The 15,248-nt window shown below is 35.8% G+C and overlaps 1 protein-coding gene across 4 annotated transcripts in view; it reads left to right on the top strand.

Moving 5' to 3' along the window:
* Window positions 1-15,248, top strand: part of CEP83 (centrosomal protein 83) — a 134,505-nt gene that overhangs the window by 109,058 nt on the left and 10,199 nt on the right. For all 4 annotated transcript variants that reach the window (XM_013054201.2, XM_004748538.3, XM_045084842.1 and 1 more), the window contains exons 11-13: window positions 6,440-6,515; window positions 9,147-9,304; window positions 11,467-11,596. In XM_013054201.2, coding sequence (XP_012909655.1) covers window positions 6,440-6,515; window positions 9,147-9,304; window positions 11,467-11,596 — 364 coding nt within the window. The remainder of the gene's footprint in view (window positions 1-6,439; window positions 6,516-9,146; window positions 9,305-11,466; window positions 11,597-15,248) is intronic.

The following is a 15,248-nucleotide window of genomic DNA, read 5'->3' on the forward strand; positions in this document are numbered from 1 at the left end:
GCTTCTGGAGCAATGTCCCTCAGTGGAGCAGACCTTTAAAAGTTCTGATTTTGTGCTCCCTTGGTCTCCCACTTGCCGGGAGCCAGCCCCTACCCCTGTGGTCTATCTTCCCATCTCTTTGAATTCACTTCTCCGCTGGTCCTTCCTTTCAGAAAGTAGTCGATTTTCTGTTTCTAGAATTGCCGCTCTTCTCTTTGATCTCCTGTTGGGTTTGTAGGTGTTCGGAATGGTTTGATAAGCTATCTAGCTGATCTCCTACTACCTGATGTCCTCCCAGCCTGATATTTCTCCACCATCTTGACTCCTCCCCAAATTGTTATTCTGACAGTATTCTGTATTTCAGGAGACTGTCCCATACCACAATGAGTTTATAAGATTTACAGTTACCTGTAAATTAAAAATATAGAGAAGTTATTTAAAATATTTTAAGAAGGATTTTATTTATTTTTAAAGATTTTCTTTATTTGAGAGAGAATGAGAAAGCACAAGCAGAGGGGAGGGGCAGAGGGAGAAGGAGAAACAGGCTCTCCAATGTGGGACTCCATTCCAGGCCCCCAGGATCATGACCTAAGCTGAAGGCAGATGCTTTGTCATCTGAGCCACCCAGGCATCCCTTAAAAATGATTTTAAGTAAGAAACTAGTCAACTTTTGATTGTGACAGTAATACAATTCCAGCTAACAAGTGAAGAAAGGGTCTTTATTAGCAGACATAGATTGTGAAAAGAACAGAGATTGTGCTGGTCTCACGGACATCTGGATATAGAAACCGTCTTCCCTCCTTTCATCTTACTCCTCTCCTCTGACCCTTGTATCTGTTTCTCTCTTACTGCTTTCTCTGTGAAGCCAAGACTTTATTTTTGAAATCGAAGGAGATAGGATTCTTATTTGATGTAAGTCAGAAAAAATCTAGAAAAGAAGTTGGGCCTGGTTCACATGCCCATCCCTGGGTCCATCACTACGACGTGGGGAATAGTGGACTCTGGCTTAAACTAGGTTTTTTGCCTATTTCAGAGTGGTGGGGGTGGGGAAAGTACGGTTTTGTTACCGGAAGTGAAGAGGAGGTATATTGGGGAAAGAGCAGCAATTACCAGCTCAGGGAGAGGGAACATGATCATTTAAATTAATCCTATAGTGAATCCCTTGTTTTTTGCATTGCTTAAAGCCAGAGCTCTTATTTTCCACTTGTGGCTTTCTGATTTTTTTTTTTTTTTCAGAAACATTGATAAAATAAATCGGTTACTTAATATGCCTCCTTTCTATTTATATTTCATCTTCAGATGAATTATCTGTTGTGTATCATCTTCTTGGGCAGGAAGGGACAATACTTGGGCAGTTGGACAAGTTCTGTTCTAGAATTTGAACTGCAGAGTCAGTGATAGATGAATATGTGGCAACATTTGAAGAGCAGATTATTCTTTAGTATGCCCTTACTGGTGCTTCTGGTCAATTATTTTAGCCTGGTTCTGGTTCTCTAGTTTCCTGTTGCTTCAGTGAGTCTCATGCCCTCCCAGGGAAGTCTCTTTTTGCTAATAATGGCTAGACTCAGAACTTGGATACCTGATACAGAATTAGTAGTGATGTAGAACTATTTAAATCTAATTTTTAAATTAATAAAAAATTTTTAAAATTAAAAATTTAGTTCTTCTGTTACACTGTTTGAAATGTGCACTATTTGAAATAGCTACATGTACTGAGCTAGTGGCTATCATATTGAGTGGTATCAATTATAGAACATTTCCATCATTAAAAAAAACCTTAATCAGATAGTACCATTGGACTAAAAATTCCCTAAGGATAGGGATTCTGTTTTTGTTATTCTCTGGTATATCTGTGACACTTAGGATTAAGCTTAGCATTTGTAGGTAGTCAGTAAATATTTGTTGAATGTTGAAAAGACACATATGAGCTGCCTATCACAGAAAACCTAGGCAATAATCATCATAATTAGGTACCTGTACTCTGAAGAGAACTAGGAATGATTCCATCTCATTGTTATTCCTATTGTCTCTGTTTAAACTTTTATATCATTCCATTTTCTGTTGTACCTTGGCCCTCTGGTCTATCAGCTATCTATCAACTGTTAGCTGGTGTACCAACTATTTCTCCTTCAATTATTTCCATAATTACTTAAAAAATATGAAGTGCTTGATCTCATAGTTTCTCATTTGGCGACTTATTCATCCTTTTTGATTTCTGCTCATGGCTGACCCATTAAACTCTCAACAATTTTTGCTGTAGCCTCTAAAATCTCTATTCCATTACCGATAATTTTTTTTTTTTTTACCGTCTCCACATTTTAAAAAAATATACTCTCACTGAAACCTGACCTTGTCCTGGCAACCTTTTAGAAGGTTTTTAAGTGGAATTATTCTTCCTTCTTCGTTCCTGCAACTGGGGACCAAAGAGGAAATCTGTGTTTGTAAACCCCACTTTTGCCTCTAGACAATTGTTTGACTAACTTGGGTTAAAATGGTTTTGCTTTTGATAATCGTTGTGTCCATCTTATTCCCATTTTCTTTTCTGTCAATGACTAACCTGCATGATGTTCCCCAATAGTTGCTGAAGACCTTGACTTCTCGCTCAATTTGTTTTTATTTTCTATCCTTTGTCATTGTTCTTTGTGACTGCACCATTCATATTGCTGATCCATCTAACACCTTAGCCTTATAGTTTATCTTCTGTCTGGTATTCTTTATCTTTATTCCACTTTAGCAGGCCCTACACTTAGCCATTTCTTGGACTTTGCCATCCCTTAGAACTGACCATTTCAAGGACATAATTTCTTTCTCTTATCCACTTCAATCTCACTGAAGACACTGCAGTTTGATACTCAAATTGATATTCAAACGAGTTCTTGTACTTTCTTTCTTTCTCTAGTCTGTTAGCCTGCTTCCCTTGCTTCCCATTCAACTTGGAATCTATTTCTCCACCATTCAACTGTGCTCTTACTTGTACCTGAAAAAAAACTCGTGGACATAAATTCTCTCAACTTCTCATGGCGAATTTCTATATCCTCATCTATTCTTTCCTCCCTTTCTATTTTTTTTTTAAAGATTTTATTTATTTATTTGAGAGAGAGACAGTGAGAGAGAACATTAGAGGTGAGAAGGTCAGAGGGAGAAGCAGACTCCCCATGGAGCTGGGAGCCCGATGCAGGACTCGATCCCGGGACTCCAGGACCGTGACCTGAGCCAAGTTGCTCAACCAACTGAGCCACCCAGGCGCCCCTCCCTTTCTATTTTAATGAAGATACCCATTTTCCCTTTACTTCTCAAGAGCTCTGAATCCCATCCCTTTTGTTTCTCTAGAGTCTTACTTCATTATCTTCTTCATCTGTGTCTGATTTCCAAGGTCCAGTCCAAATTGCATTTGTCTTATGTAGCCTTTACTGATACTGATAGTTTTTTTGTTTTCTTTTGTTTTATTTTTTTTAAGAGAGATTGGTGTGGGGGACTATTGAGAGAGAGAATCTTAAGCAGTTTTCACAGTGGCATGGAGCCTGACACAGGGCTCAGTCTCAACAACCCTTCAATCATGATCTGAGCTGAAATCAAGAGTCGGGGGCTTAACCAACTGAACTACCCAGGCGCCCTGCTTTTACTGATATCCTAATGAAAGTTAATTAATTGCACTTTCTTCTATTACTTTTTAGTTCTATTTTAAGACTTGCTTCCTTTTGATTTGTTGTGACATACCTTAAATATTCAAAATCTTCTCCTCAAAAGAGATACTATACTTTGTTCCTTTTGAAATAATTTGTTCTGAACTCTTTTGTTTCTGAGATTAAGACCATTGAATTTATTCACTAAACCCTAATCAGCTCTATTAATTTTTATTTATGTTCAATTCCATTATCCCTCATAATCCTAACTGTAATGATCTCAAATCATGGACTAATTATTTTTTTAAAAAACCCATCTAATCAGTTATAGATTCTGACCCTGCACTGCTTTAGTGAAGTGAACTGAAGAAAACTTTGCATGTTATCTTTTATAGTCTACCATAATGGTGTTCTTACTCCTTTCATATTTTAGTGAAAGTCAAATACTCTTTATCATTAGTTTCTTTGACTTCAGTTTTTATTTGTAGGGCATTGTTTCCTTTCTTATCTATATAACTTATTTAGAAAACATTTAGGCCACATTGCTTTCTGAACAGGATTTGCTTTCCTGTTGATTCATCAGGTATATCCAAAATCTTGACCAGAGCTAAGATTTACTTTAGGCCTAACTTTCTAACTCTGGACCTGAGCTGGGACCCACAGTGTTTTCTCCTCTGTTTCTATCGTCATGACTTTGTAGAAAGAAACCTTTATTAACTCCATAATCTAAAAGCACCAAGTTAATAACATCCCTAAAAACGTAAGGGTGAAATGCATGGAAAGTTTGAGAGAGTAATAATATAGTTGGAATTGTGAAATAAGAGTATGACTGGTACTATTAAAGAAGCAAAGAAAGAGCCAGACTGTCTCTTTTCCTTTAGAGAAGGGCGTTTGTGTTTCTGGCATTTGTGTGTAAAAATCTCAGGAAGCATTGGGTCTTTGGTTTCTGTCATGTCTTATTGTCCCTTACACATTTAAATGTCTAACCCAAAATTTGGGTTGATTCATTCATCTACAAATATTTATTGACTGCTTATTAGTGTTTAAAGCACAGCCCTAGGCTCTTGAGACTGTTGTCTTTCTAATAAGCAGTTCTTTTTTTTTTTTTTTTTTTAAAGATTTATTTTATTTTATTTTATTTGACAGAGAGAGATCACAGGTAGGTAGAGAGGCTGGCAGAGAGAGAGAGAGGGAAGCAGGCTCCCTGCTGAGCAGAGAGCCCGATGCGGGACTCGATCCCAGGACTCTGAGATCATGACCTGAGCCGAAGGCAGCGGCTTAACCCACTGAGCCACCCAGGCGCCCCTCTAATAAGCAGTTCTAATTAGATTGATAAGGCATGCTAATAATGCCAAACTGTATATACTAAATGCGAAATGATTTGTATTTCAGTAAGTGTTTAAAGAATTTTAAAAAATGGGGGGCGCCTGGGTGACTCAGTGGGTTAGGCCTCTGCCTTCGGCTCAGGTCATGATCTCAGGGTCCTGGGATTGAGCCCCACATCGGGCTCTCTGCTCGCAAGGAGCCTGCTTCCCTCTCTCTCTGCCTGCTTCTCTGCATAAATAAATAAAATCTTTCTGTCAAATAAATAAATAAAATCTTTTAAAAAATTAAAAAAAACACAAACGGAGCGGTTGAGGACATATCCTATCACATATTGGCATATCCTGTTAGCTTTAAGTCTTTCTCATGTGGTTTGTCATTTGGTACCAGAGATACTCTACATTTTAAGGTTCTCATTGAAAATGTATCGTTCCTTTTGAAAAGGACACGAATTGTGTAAACATTCACCTCAGGGATGAAAGGTTGTAATATATTTTATAAAATACACTATGGTGTCTTGTACTAGTTACGGTTTTGTTTCTTTTTGTTTTTGGTTTTTTTTGGGGTTTTTTTTTGGTAAATTTTGAACTTAAAATCATTAAAATTGATGCATAATGAGATGGGAGAGAAACACTTACTTGGGTTAAAAGACCCGAGTCTTCTCTTCATTTGACTGGTTGGTAGCCAATATGATTTGGGCCTGAGCCTCAATCTCTTTATCTGTAAAATTGAAATGACTCTACTTACTTCCATAGAATTATTGTGAGAAATTACTCTTGTTAAAAATGACCAGCCTTGGGGTGACTGGGTAGCTCAGTTGGTTAAATGTCAGCCTTTAGCTCAGGTCATGATCCCAGGGTCCTGGGATTGAGTCCTGACTTGGGCTCCATGCTCAGCAGGGAGTCAGCTTCTCCCTCTCCCTCTGTGCTCTGTCAAACAAGTAAATAAAAATTTTAAAAAATGGCCAGCCTTAATTAAATGCCTGTTTTACTATAGATATCAGAGTGAGCATTAAAGATACAATGAGGAGCTCCACAACCTAGTAGGGAGCAGGTGAGGTAGCAGCGTATCTAAAAGCTATGAAATACTGTATGGTGATAAAGATGGCTTCTCCCACATTGGATGATTTTCTGAGGCCTTAGTGATACATTGTTCACTCTTCCACCAAAGGCCATCTGTTCTGATTGTTCCCTATGTTTATTAAAATCCTACTCATCAAATTTATATCTCCATGTAAACAGTCTCTCATCTTCTTAGACATACTTGATTTCTCATTTTCTCTATGCTGGTAGTTTATAGTTTTTTCATAGCAAAAGCAGAAATTTGTTACATTTTAGTTATATGTGAACACACTTCACTGCCAAAAGTCAAAATCTTTATCGTTTTATCTGCTACTTTGCAAGCACAATATCTGGTGTTAATATGGGTACCCCCAAATGATTATCTAATTAATTCATTGAAATATATGAACTATGGATTCTTAATAATGATGTTTGTTGGGTTGTGATATTTAGGTTGAAACTTCAACAACAAACTGTGAATATTGAAAATGCAGAGAAAGAAAAAAATGAAAATTTTGACCTGAAACAGGTATGATTTTAGCAGACATTTTCTTTTTATTTCTTTAAGTGCTTCTTTAAGTCTGTATTTTGAATGTGTGTTCTGATATTCTTTATTGAAGTCTAAGTAACATACAGTGTTACATTAGTTTGAGGTGTGCAATATAATCATTCAACAATTCTTTACATTACTCAGCACTCATCATGATAATTATACTCTCCCCCCAACCCCCAGTATGGTTACAGTACTCTTAATCCCCTTGATTTCATCCATCTTCCTCTCTGGCAATCACCAGTTTGTTCTGTGTATTGAAGGGTCTGGTTTTTTGTCTTTTTTTTTTTTCTTCATTTGTTTTGTTTTATTTCTTAAATTCCACATGAAATCATATGGTATTTGTCTTTGTGACTTATTTCACTTAGCGTTATACCCCTACAGCCATCCATGTTTTTGCAAATGGCAAGACTTTATTCTTTGTTAGGGCTGAGTAATGTCCCGTTGTATGTATATATCACCTCTTATGTATCTATTAATCCGTGGATGGACACTTAAGGTTGCTTGTGTAAGTGTTTTTTGAATCTATTGGAATTTCACATATCAGTATTTTGAAAATATAATCATTACAATTGATAATATATTGATGAGGTTGACAAAGATAAAATGTTTAAATCTCTTTAAGCTCTAATTAGTAAGCTGCTTTTCCTAACTGCTGTTTTTCTGAAGGTCTTTATATGCTGTGACTGAATTTATATGCTGAATTTAAAATTAATTTTTAAAAAATGAATTTTTTAAATTGTAGTTTAAAGAACAGTATTTTAATAATCTGATTTTAAAAATTGATTAGAAAGATTATCTAGGTTTTAAGTTCCCTGTAGCATTGATTTGTAACTTTATTTCTTGCTCCATGAGCTGTATCTTATTATATCCCTATGAAATGTGAAATCTAAGGGTTGTATTTGTTGGAAGGAAATTTTGTATTTTAATTAAAGTTATTTGAGTTTAAGAAAAATTTATATGGGTAAAACATGGAAGAGTGTTCTTTATTATTATTTTTTTGTTTAAAGTTATGAGGTAGTGAAGATTCCATTTTCAGGATTTATGCTTGCAAGCTAGCTGGTATTACTTTCCACATGCAGTTGTGGTTTCTAAGTCTCAACTAGGCAGACATAATATTTGATACTCTGAGAGAAGTTATTTAGTACCAGGGGCATTGGGCTTTCTGTCCTTTGTTAGATAACGAAAGATACTAAGCTCCTTAAAAGTTACTTGTTCAGTCAACTGTAATACAGATTTAATATTTACAACTCCAGTTAAAAATAAAGACTGAGTAGTTCTTTGTGGAGAAATTTATTCTGAAGTACAGATCTGAGACATACCATTTTACTTTATTCTGACAATTGCTCTTTCGATATACATAATCTTGTCTTATTTGGTTTGCTGCTTTTAGGAAATACTGGAATTATTTTGCATTTATTTAATTCATTGAGTAAAGAATCTGGTTTCTTTAGACTCTTGAGTCTTATAATGGGTTCTTTTGGTCCTGTGTCTCTTGATTCTCTCCTTCTGAGTTTTCTTAGAGGATGGCTAAGAAGTAAGACAAGGTGAAAGAAAATGAGTATTTTCTGGGGTACCGGGGTGGCTCAGTCAGTTAAGTAAGTATCAGCCTTTGGTTCAGGTCATGATCCCAAAGTCCTGAGATTGAGCCCCTCATCATGCTCCTTGCTCAGCTGGGAGTCTGCTTCTGCTTCTCCTCCCCCCTCCACACACACACTTGTGCTCTTGCTCCCTCTCTGCCTCTCAAATGAATAAAATCTTTAAAAAAAAAATAGAAAATGAGTATTTGTTAATTAATTGATAAAATGGCTTATGGAGGAAATAAGTATAACTGTTCCAAGTGAAGATTATTCGATGTATCTTAAAAGTGTGTTAATTTGTAACTAGATAATTAGCTACTTTTCATGAGAAAAAATATTCCCAGATAAAGGTAAATTAGGATGTAGAAAAAGTCCGAGTGACATATCATAGTTTGATAAATGGCTCTAGGAGCCAAGGAATCCTTGCCATTCATTAAATTTCTTAGAATATCTTTCTTCTGCCCAACACTGGTTGTATGGAGTGCTTTGAAACTACTTAAAAACAATGTAATATTGATCCCTTCTGTATTTATGATTCCTAACTATTTAAAAAGCAGAACTCCTGGAAGGGTTGCTGATCATAGGGTATATGGAAATGGGAGAATGGATCTCCTTAGCAGCTTTTCCATCTGATGTGCTTTTAAAATCTGTTCTTTCCTAGGAGGCTATAGGAAGTCCAATGGAAAATCTCTCTAATGGTTGGATTCTCCTTTCTCGCTTCTCTTATTCTCCTTTTCATAACCCTTTTCCTATTCCCAATACCTTTTCCAACCTGTTTATTTTGGGAAGAAGGGGAGAGGACTTAGTGGCAGACTAAGGTATCTGGTTCTTGATAGTCTGGTTATATTAAGAAATGATCCTATACTATTGGATCCTAATGCTGTTGCTGTTCATTATTTAATTTCTGAGTGTCCTCAAGGACACATGAATTGGGTGGGGCTTTTGAGAAGGAAGAGCTTACTATCCTCTGCCTTTCTCATACGGTATTACGTATATGGCCTTATGTTTCTCTTCTTTCTTTTGTTTTAAGCAAATCAGTAGTTTGCAGAACCAAGTGACCTCGCTTGCACAGTCAGAGAATGAGTTGCTGAATTCAAACGAAATGCTGAAAGAAATGGTGGAGAGGTTAAAACAAGAATGCCGAAATTTAAGAAGCCAAGCTGAAAAAGCACAACTGGAAGTTGAACGGTAGAGTTTGCTCTTTTTTATGTACAAACTATTTCTTCTTTCTGTTATATTATATGTAGTTCTTTTAGTGATGATTCCAATGTTGATGTGTTTTGAGTACTAGTTACAAATACCCTTTGACATTGTACAATGATATTAGGTAATGTACTTTCTAGAGAATGAGCTTTATGGACTTTTGAATTTTATTTATTTATTTATTTATTTTTAAAGGCGTTTAGGGTAGAAGACTTTTTAAAATTCTGCCTAACCACAATATTCTGAAAACCCTCAGATAAACAAACACTTCTTTATTCATTGAGAAAACCAATACAATGATACATTAAAAAAAATTTTTTTTTTAAGATTTTATTTATTTATTTGACAGAGAGAGATTGAGCACAAGCAGGGGGAGCAGTAGAGGAAGAGAGAGAAGCAGCTTCCCCTCTGAGCAAGGAGCCTGGTGCAGGACTTGATCCCAGGACCCTGGGACCATGACCTGAGCCGAAAGCAGAGGCTTAACCATCTGAGCCACCCAGGCGCCCCCAGTAATACATTTTTTACTTCAACTATCCAAATTATCCTTCTGAATGCCAGAGAACAGAAAAAAAATTCTGTGACTTGCAAAACTTCCTAAAATTAGAGCTATAATTTCTCGGATTTTTCCTTTGAAAAGTTCGTTTATTTGTTTATTTTTTGGCCTTGAAATTTGTTAGTAATAGTGTGTAGTAAACTGGCAAGGATGTGATTTCAGTGATGTTTAACATCTTATATTCTCTGGAAAATTTTGTTTAGATGTGTTAGAAAGCTGCTTTTTTGTATTTGCTTTATCATCATAATGTTAGTGTTTTTGTTTGAATTTTCTCTTCTGAAGGTTACTTGTCCACATAAAACTTTTTTTTCCCTTCAGTTTCTCATGATTTCATATTTTAAGGCTTTCACACATGAGATGTTTAAGAAAGTAAGCAAGGTGTTTGTCCATAATACCTTGTGACATTCCACAGGGTCCAAATTATTTTGCTTATATTTTGCAAAAAATAGAAATGTATATCTTGGAATCCTCAACTGTTTGATTAAAATGCACTTAAGAATTCTAACAATGGTATGGCTAGCAAATTTAAGTAATTGATCATTGATTTCTGAATGTTACTTATAGGATTATGTAGTAAAAAATAAAGTGTTAATCAAATACGATTTAGGTTCCAGCTAAAACGTAGAACATCTGGTATCTCATTTTATAAATCTTATTTGTACTGCCATATTATATGTAGTAATGATACTAAAAATTATGCAAGGTATGCAGAATAACTTCAAATATATATGTTATGTTATCTTAAAATACCATTTATATGAATTTTATTCTAGTCAGAAAACATCCTACTTTAAGATTTGATATCTGGGTTGATTTTTAACCAGCTTTATTAGACCCAGTTTTTTTTTTTTTTAATGTTTCAAGTTTTTATTTAAATTCTAGTTAGTTAACATATAGTGTAATATTAGCTTCAGGAGTAGTTTAGGGATTTATCACTTAGATATAACACCCAGTGCTCATCTTAATGTGCCCTTCTTAAGATTAAGAAGGGCACATTAAATATAATATACTTAATAAGGGTACTTCTTAATATACGCACACTTCTTAATATACCCATCACCCAGGCTAGATCTAGTTTTTCTTAGCTTGGTGGTTATCATGGTTCAAAGCTGGTTATCAAGTGTTTGCCCTGCTGCTGAATTTTAAAAAGGTGTAAGCCTTAAGCAGACTCCCTGTTGAGCTGAGAGCCTGACCCTGGGGCTCTATCCCAGGACCCTGAGATCATGACCTGAGCTATAGCCAGACACTTAACCCACTAAGCCCGTTAGGCACCCCCTATGTATAAGTCTTTAAGCAAATTTGTTAACTACTTTCTAGGCTTCAGTTTCCTTATCTGTAAAATGGAGATGATAGAAGTACCTAGCTCAAGGGGTTATTGTGAAGAATAAATGGCATCGTACACACGCTGTTGTAAGCACAGTGCCTAGTTCACGAGAGGTATTCAGTAATGAGAGAATTAGCAAATATGCAGGAGAACCTACAGTTGGATACTTAACAGTGTGGTGAAGCAGGTAGTGAGTTTGATTATACTTGGGATACCATCTTTTTAATCTTATGAGTTAACTTCCATGTTTTGTGTACATTCTTTTGACAGGACTTTGGAAGGAAAACAGATACAGTGGTTGGAAGAAAAGCATAAGCTTCAGGAACGTATCAATGACCGAGAAGAAAAGTATAATCAAGCTAAAGAAAAACTGCAGCGAGCTGCGGTTGCCCAGAAAAAGGCAAGTGGTTCTTATTAAAGTGATTTCTGTAGAGAAAAACGTAATTAACTATTCTGGGAAGATAAAATGTAATTAAAACTGAGATTTTCATGTATGTTTAATTTGATATTTAAACATGACATTTTGCTATCAACCTTGCAGAGATAAATAGGGAAAATGCAAATTGCTCAACAGGTTTATTTCTAAATTTCATGTTCCAAGTTGGTTTTTCAGAGCTGACATGTGTTTACCCACAGTGGTTTTTCATTGATAAAGTTTCTAGACTAGCCCATATAAGCCAAGCTTAACTCATTCTGCACATAAATTACAGGATGATTGCGTCTGTTTCAACGGTGTAACATCCTTCTTGTTTAAAATGTTTTTTTGTTTCCAAGTTAGAAATGTAGGAGCAAGTATCTCCTTGCCCACGAGGAGAAAGTAGGCCCCATGGCTTCTCATACAGCCATAATAGTTACCACAGCTGTGATCTTTTTTAAGTTTCACTTTTGCGAGCATATTTGCTTCGTAACCTAAAACCTTTGTTTTATTGGAAATAGTTCAGAGCATCATGGAAATAATGTAATCAGATGATTCATCTAAGACAGTGGTTTACAACTTCTTTTCTACTGCAGCAAACCCAAGGAATGTAGCATGGCCCCCTCAGTAACTTTGACTCATGGTGTGGTGATTCAGCACTTACTTCCAACAAGATCTGGTGCATGGGTATGGAGGTGGAGGGTGGGGGGTGGTGTTAAAAAAATCCCATAAATGATGTAATATGCCTCCGTTTGATAAGTTCCATTAGTAAGGCCATTTGTTTTGGGGAGGTAAGAAGGTCTGAAATGAGACGAAGGCCCTTCAAGGCGTAGGCACATCAGTATTTTAATGTCTGTATATTTAATTGGAAAGGTTAGTTCTTCATATTTGCATATTGTATATCATTTACATATAAAGAATTTGGACACCAAAGACACAGTTCCTAGTCACCCACTTATGGTTATTGGATCTAATGGCCAAATGCGTCCTGATAGCTGGAATGACAATAGGAGTCTACAAGTCATTGCTTCTTGGTTTCTGAATATTGCTTTTTCTCTTCCCGTAATGCCCAAAGTAGTATAACATTGAGATTAGAAAACAGCATTTACTATCTGGGAATTCTCAGTGTTTTATACTCAAATATAAATACTGTCTTTATATAAGTACTCAGTACTTACACAGAGAGAAATACTGTCTTTATTTTTCCCCCTGTGTCTATCATTTATTTTTCTTTCTGTCTGTGTAAATACTGAGTACTTATGGTTATTGATGGGATTTCGGTGAAGTGTTTTACGCTCGGGATGATTTTAGAAATTTTACTTATGATTTCTTGTACTGTTTGAAGCTTAGAAGCATGTAAAGCCATATTTTAGCCAAAAATCTGTAGAAATTATAAGAGCTGATTTTATCTTTCACAGAGAAATGTTTATGTTAAGGTTTTAGAAATAAGTTTCTAGAGATCAGATTCTAATTACTACTGAGGTTAGTTTGGGTTGACTTCTTTTGGAGCAAAGGTGACATCCAGTGGTGAGAGAGATTACCAACTAATTGTAGGTACACTAGAAAGAGGGGAAGAGCTGATAATTTAAGAAACCTGGCAAAGTAACCTTTCATCAATGTTGTGATGTGGGGTGAATTTTTTCTTCTAATAAAATACCTGCCAAATGATGGGTGTGAACATAGGAAGTATCTGTATCATTTTTAAAAATGTGATCTGTGGGTTATGATTTTAAGTCATAGGAAATTGTTAAGTTCAATTCAGCGAATAATTATGACCCAGAGCTGTCTCACCTTATGGGACACTTCTTTAGAGGCTTATAACTTTAAAGTGGAAAAATAGACAATATATGTGACATAGAAATACTATAAAAAATTTTTGAGTATGGATAATTTTAGGGCTGGGGGATTTTAGCATTCAGGTAGCTTTTACAGATTAGGAAACTAAGGCGGTAGGTAGCCAAGATTACTTGACTAGTAAGATTCAGTGCCATGACTATAATTTACATTTTTCTGTTTTTTTTTTTTTTTAAGATTTTATTTATTTATTTGACAGAGAGAGATCAGAAGAAGACAGAGAGGCAGGCAGAGAGAGAGAGAGCCCTATGCGGGACTCGATCCCAGGACCTTGAGATCATGACCTGAGCCAAAGGCAGCGGCTTAACCCACTGAGCCACCCAGGCACCCCATTTTTCTGTTCTTAATCCTGTGTTCTTTCTGTGCTTTTACTCTTTTAATTTCCCAATTTCTTTTATTTTAAATACATAACTGCTTTTTTCTTCATTGTATCCATATGAGTCTTATTTCTTATAGTAGAATAATCACTATAAAATTAATATCTTTAATTCAAACTCTTTCCTGTTCAAGTTAAAGATAATGCTTCTATATGAAAATTTTGGCTGTGAGATTACATAAATATAATTCTTAAGAACTTTTTAAGATCTTTAGATGACAAAAATAATAACTTTTTTATGCAGTAAGACTTAAAACAAGTCACAAAATATTAACTATAGGGCAGAAATCATAATCCTTTAGAGTTGCTTTCCTGTGAGTGATTATTATAACTGGGGAGTAGCAGCTTCATTTTTTCCCCCAAGGCTAGAAAAATGGCTCACTGCCACCTGTGTATGTTTATTTACAACTCCTATGCACAAAGCTTATGTCATTTCTGTTAAGTGTTTTTAGGTAAAGTCTTGTGTAATGATATTTTGCTGTATGGATTTGTTTGGAAAAACTTGACTAGGTATCTTGAGTTGGAACGCCTTTCTGTGACTGTTGACTTCTGTGTATGTTTTTCTCTATACATTGTTGAAGTATAAGTATAAAGAGAGACCTCTTGGTCCTGAGCACAATGGGTTGTACTTTTCCTTTTGAGACACTTGAGATGACAGCTTGTTATTTTTATTCTAAGGTATATTTCTCTGAAATTATTCTTGATTAGATTGTTATTATGAATGTTTTTTGGGGAAAAAATGAACTGTAGTCTTGAAGTTGTAAAATACCTGTTGAATATGTTGTGTGGCCTAACATTTTATTATACACTTACGGGAAAATAGAAGCCATGACCATATAATCTAGCTGGAGAAAGAAGATAACATGCAGTACCTAAAGAATACTAATAGTGACTCCCAGGTGATCTGTGTGGATGCTGAAGTTTGAGACCAGTGTCAGGAGAAGGAAGCCTGAAGACAGGGAGACCAGTTAGGAAGCTATTTTATTTTATTTATTTATTTTTTAAAATATTTTATTTATTTATTTGACAGACAGAGATCACAAGTAGGCAGAGAGGCAGGCAGAGAGAGAGAGGAGGAGGAAGGCTCCCCGCTGAGCAGAGAGCCCAACGTGGGGCTCAATCCCAGGACCCTGAGATCATGACCTGAGCTGAAGGCAGAGGCTTTAACCCACTGAGCCACCCAGGTGCCCCGGGAAGCTATTTTAATACATTGAGGCAAGAAGTGTGGAATTTGGGCTTGTGATATAGGAATAAAAGTGAAAAAGTGACTCTTTAGAATTATTTTGAAAAGTTATAGGATATGGTGCTAAATAAGAAAGAAAAATATGAAGTGTTGTAGCTGTGAGAGGATGTAGATGGAGTTGTCTTGATGGAGTGAAGAACACATGTCAGCTGTGGAGTAGAAAG

Source organism: Mustela putorius, unplaced genomic scaffold (genome assembly GCF_011764305.1).
Source record: "Mustela putorius furo isolate JIRA1106 unplaced genomic scaffold, ASM1176430v1.1 tig00000788_pilon_pilon_pilon, whole genome shotgun sequence".
NCBI lineage: Eukaryota > Metazoa > Chordata > Mammalia > Carnivora > Mustelidae > Mustela > Mustela putorius.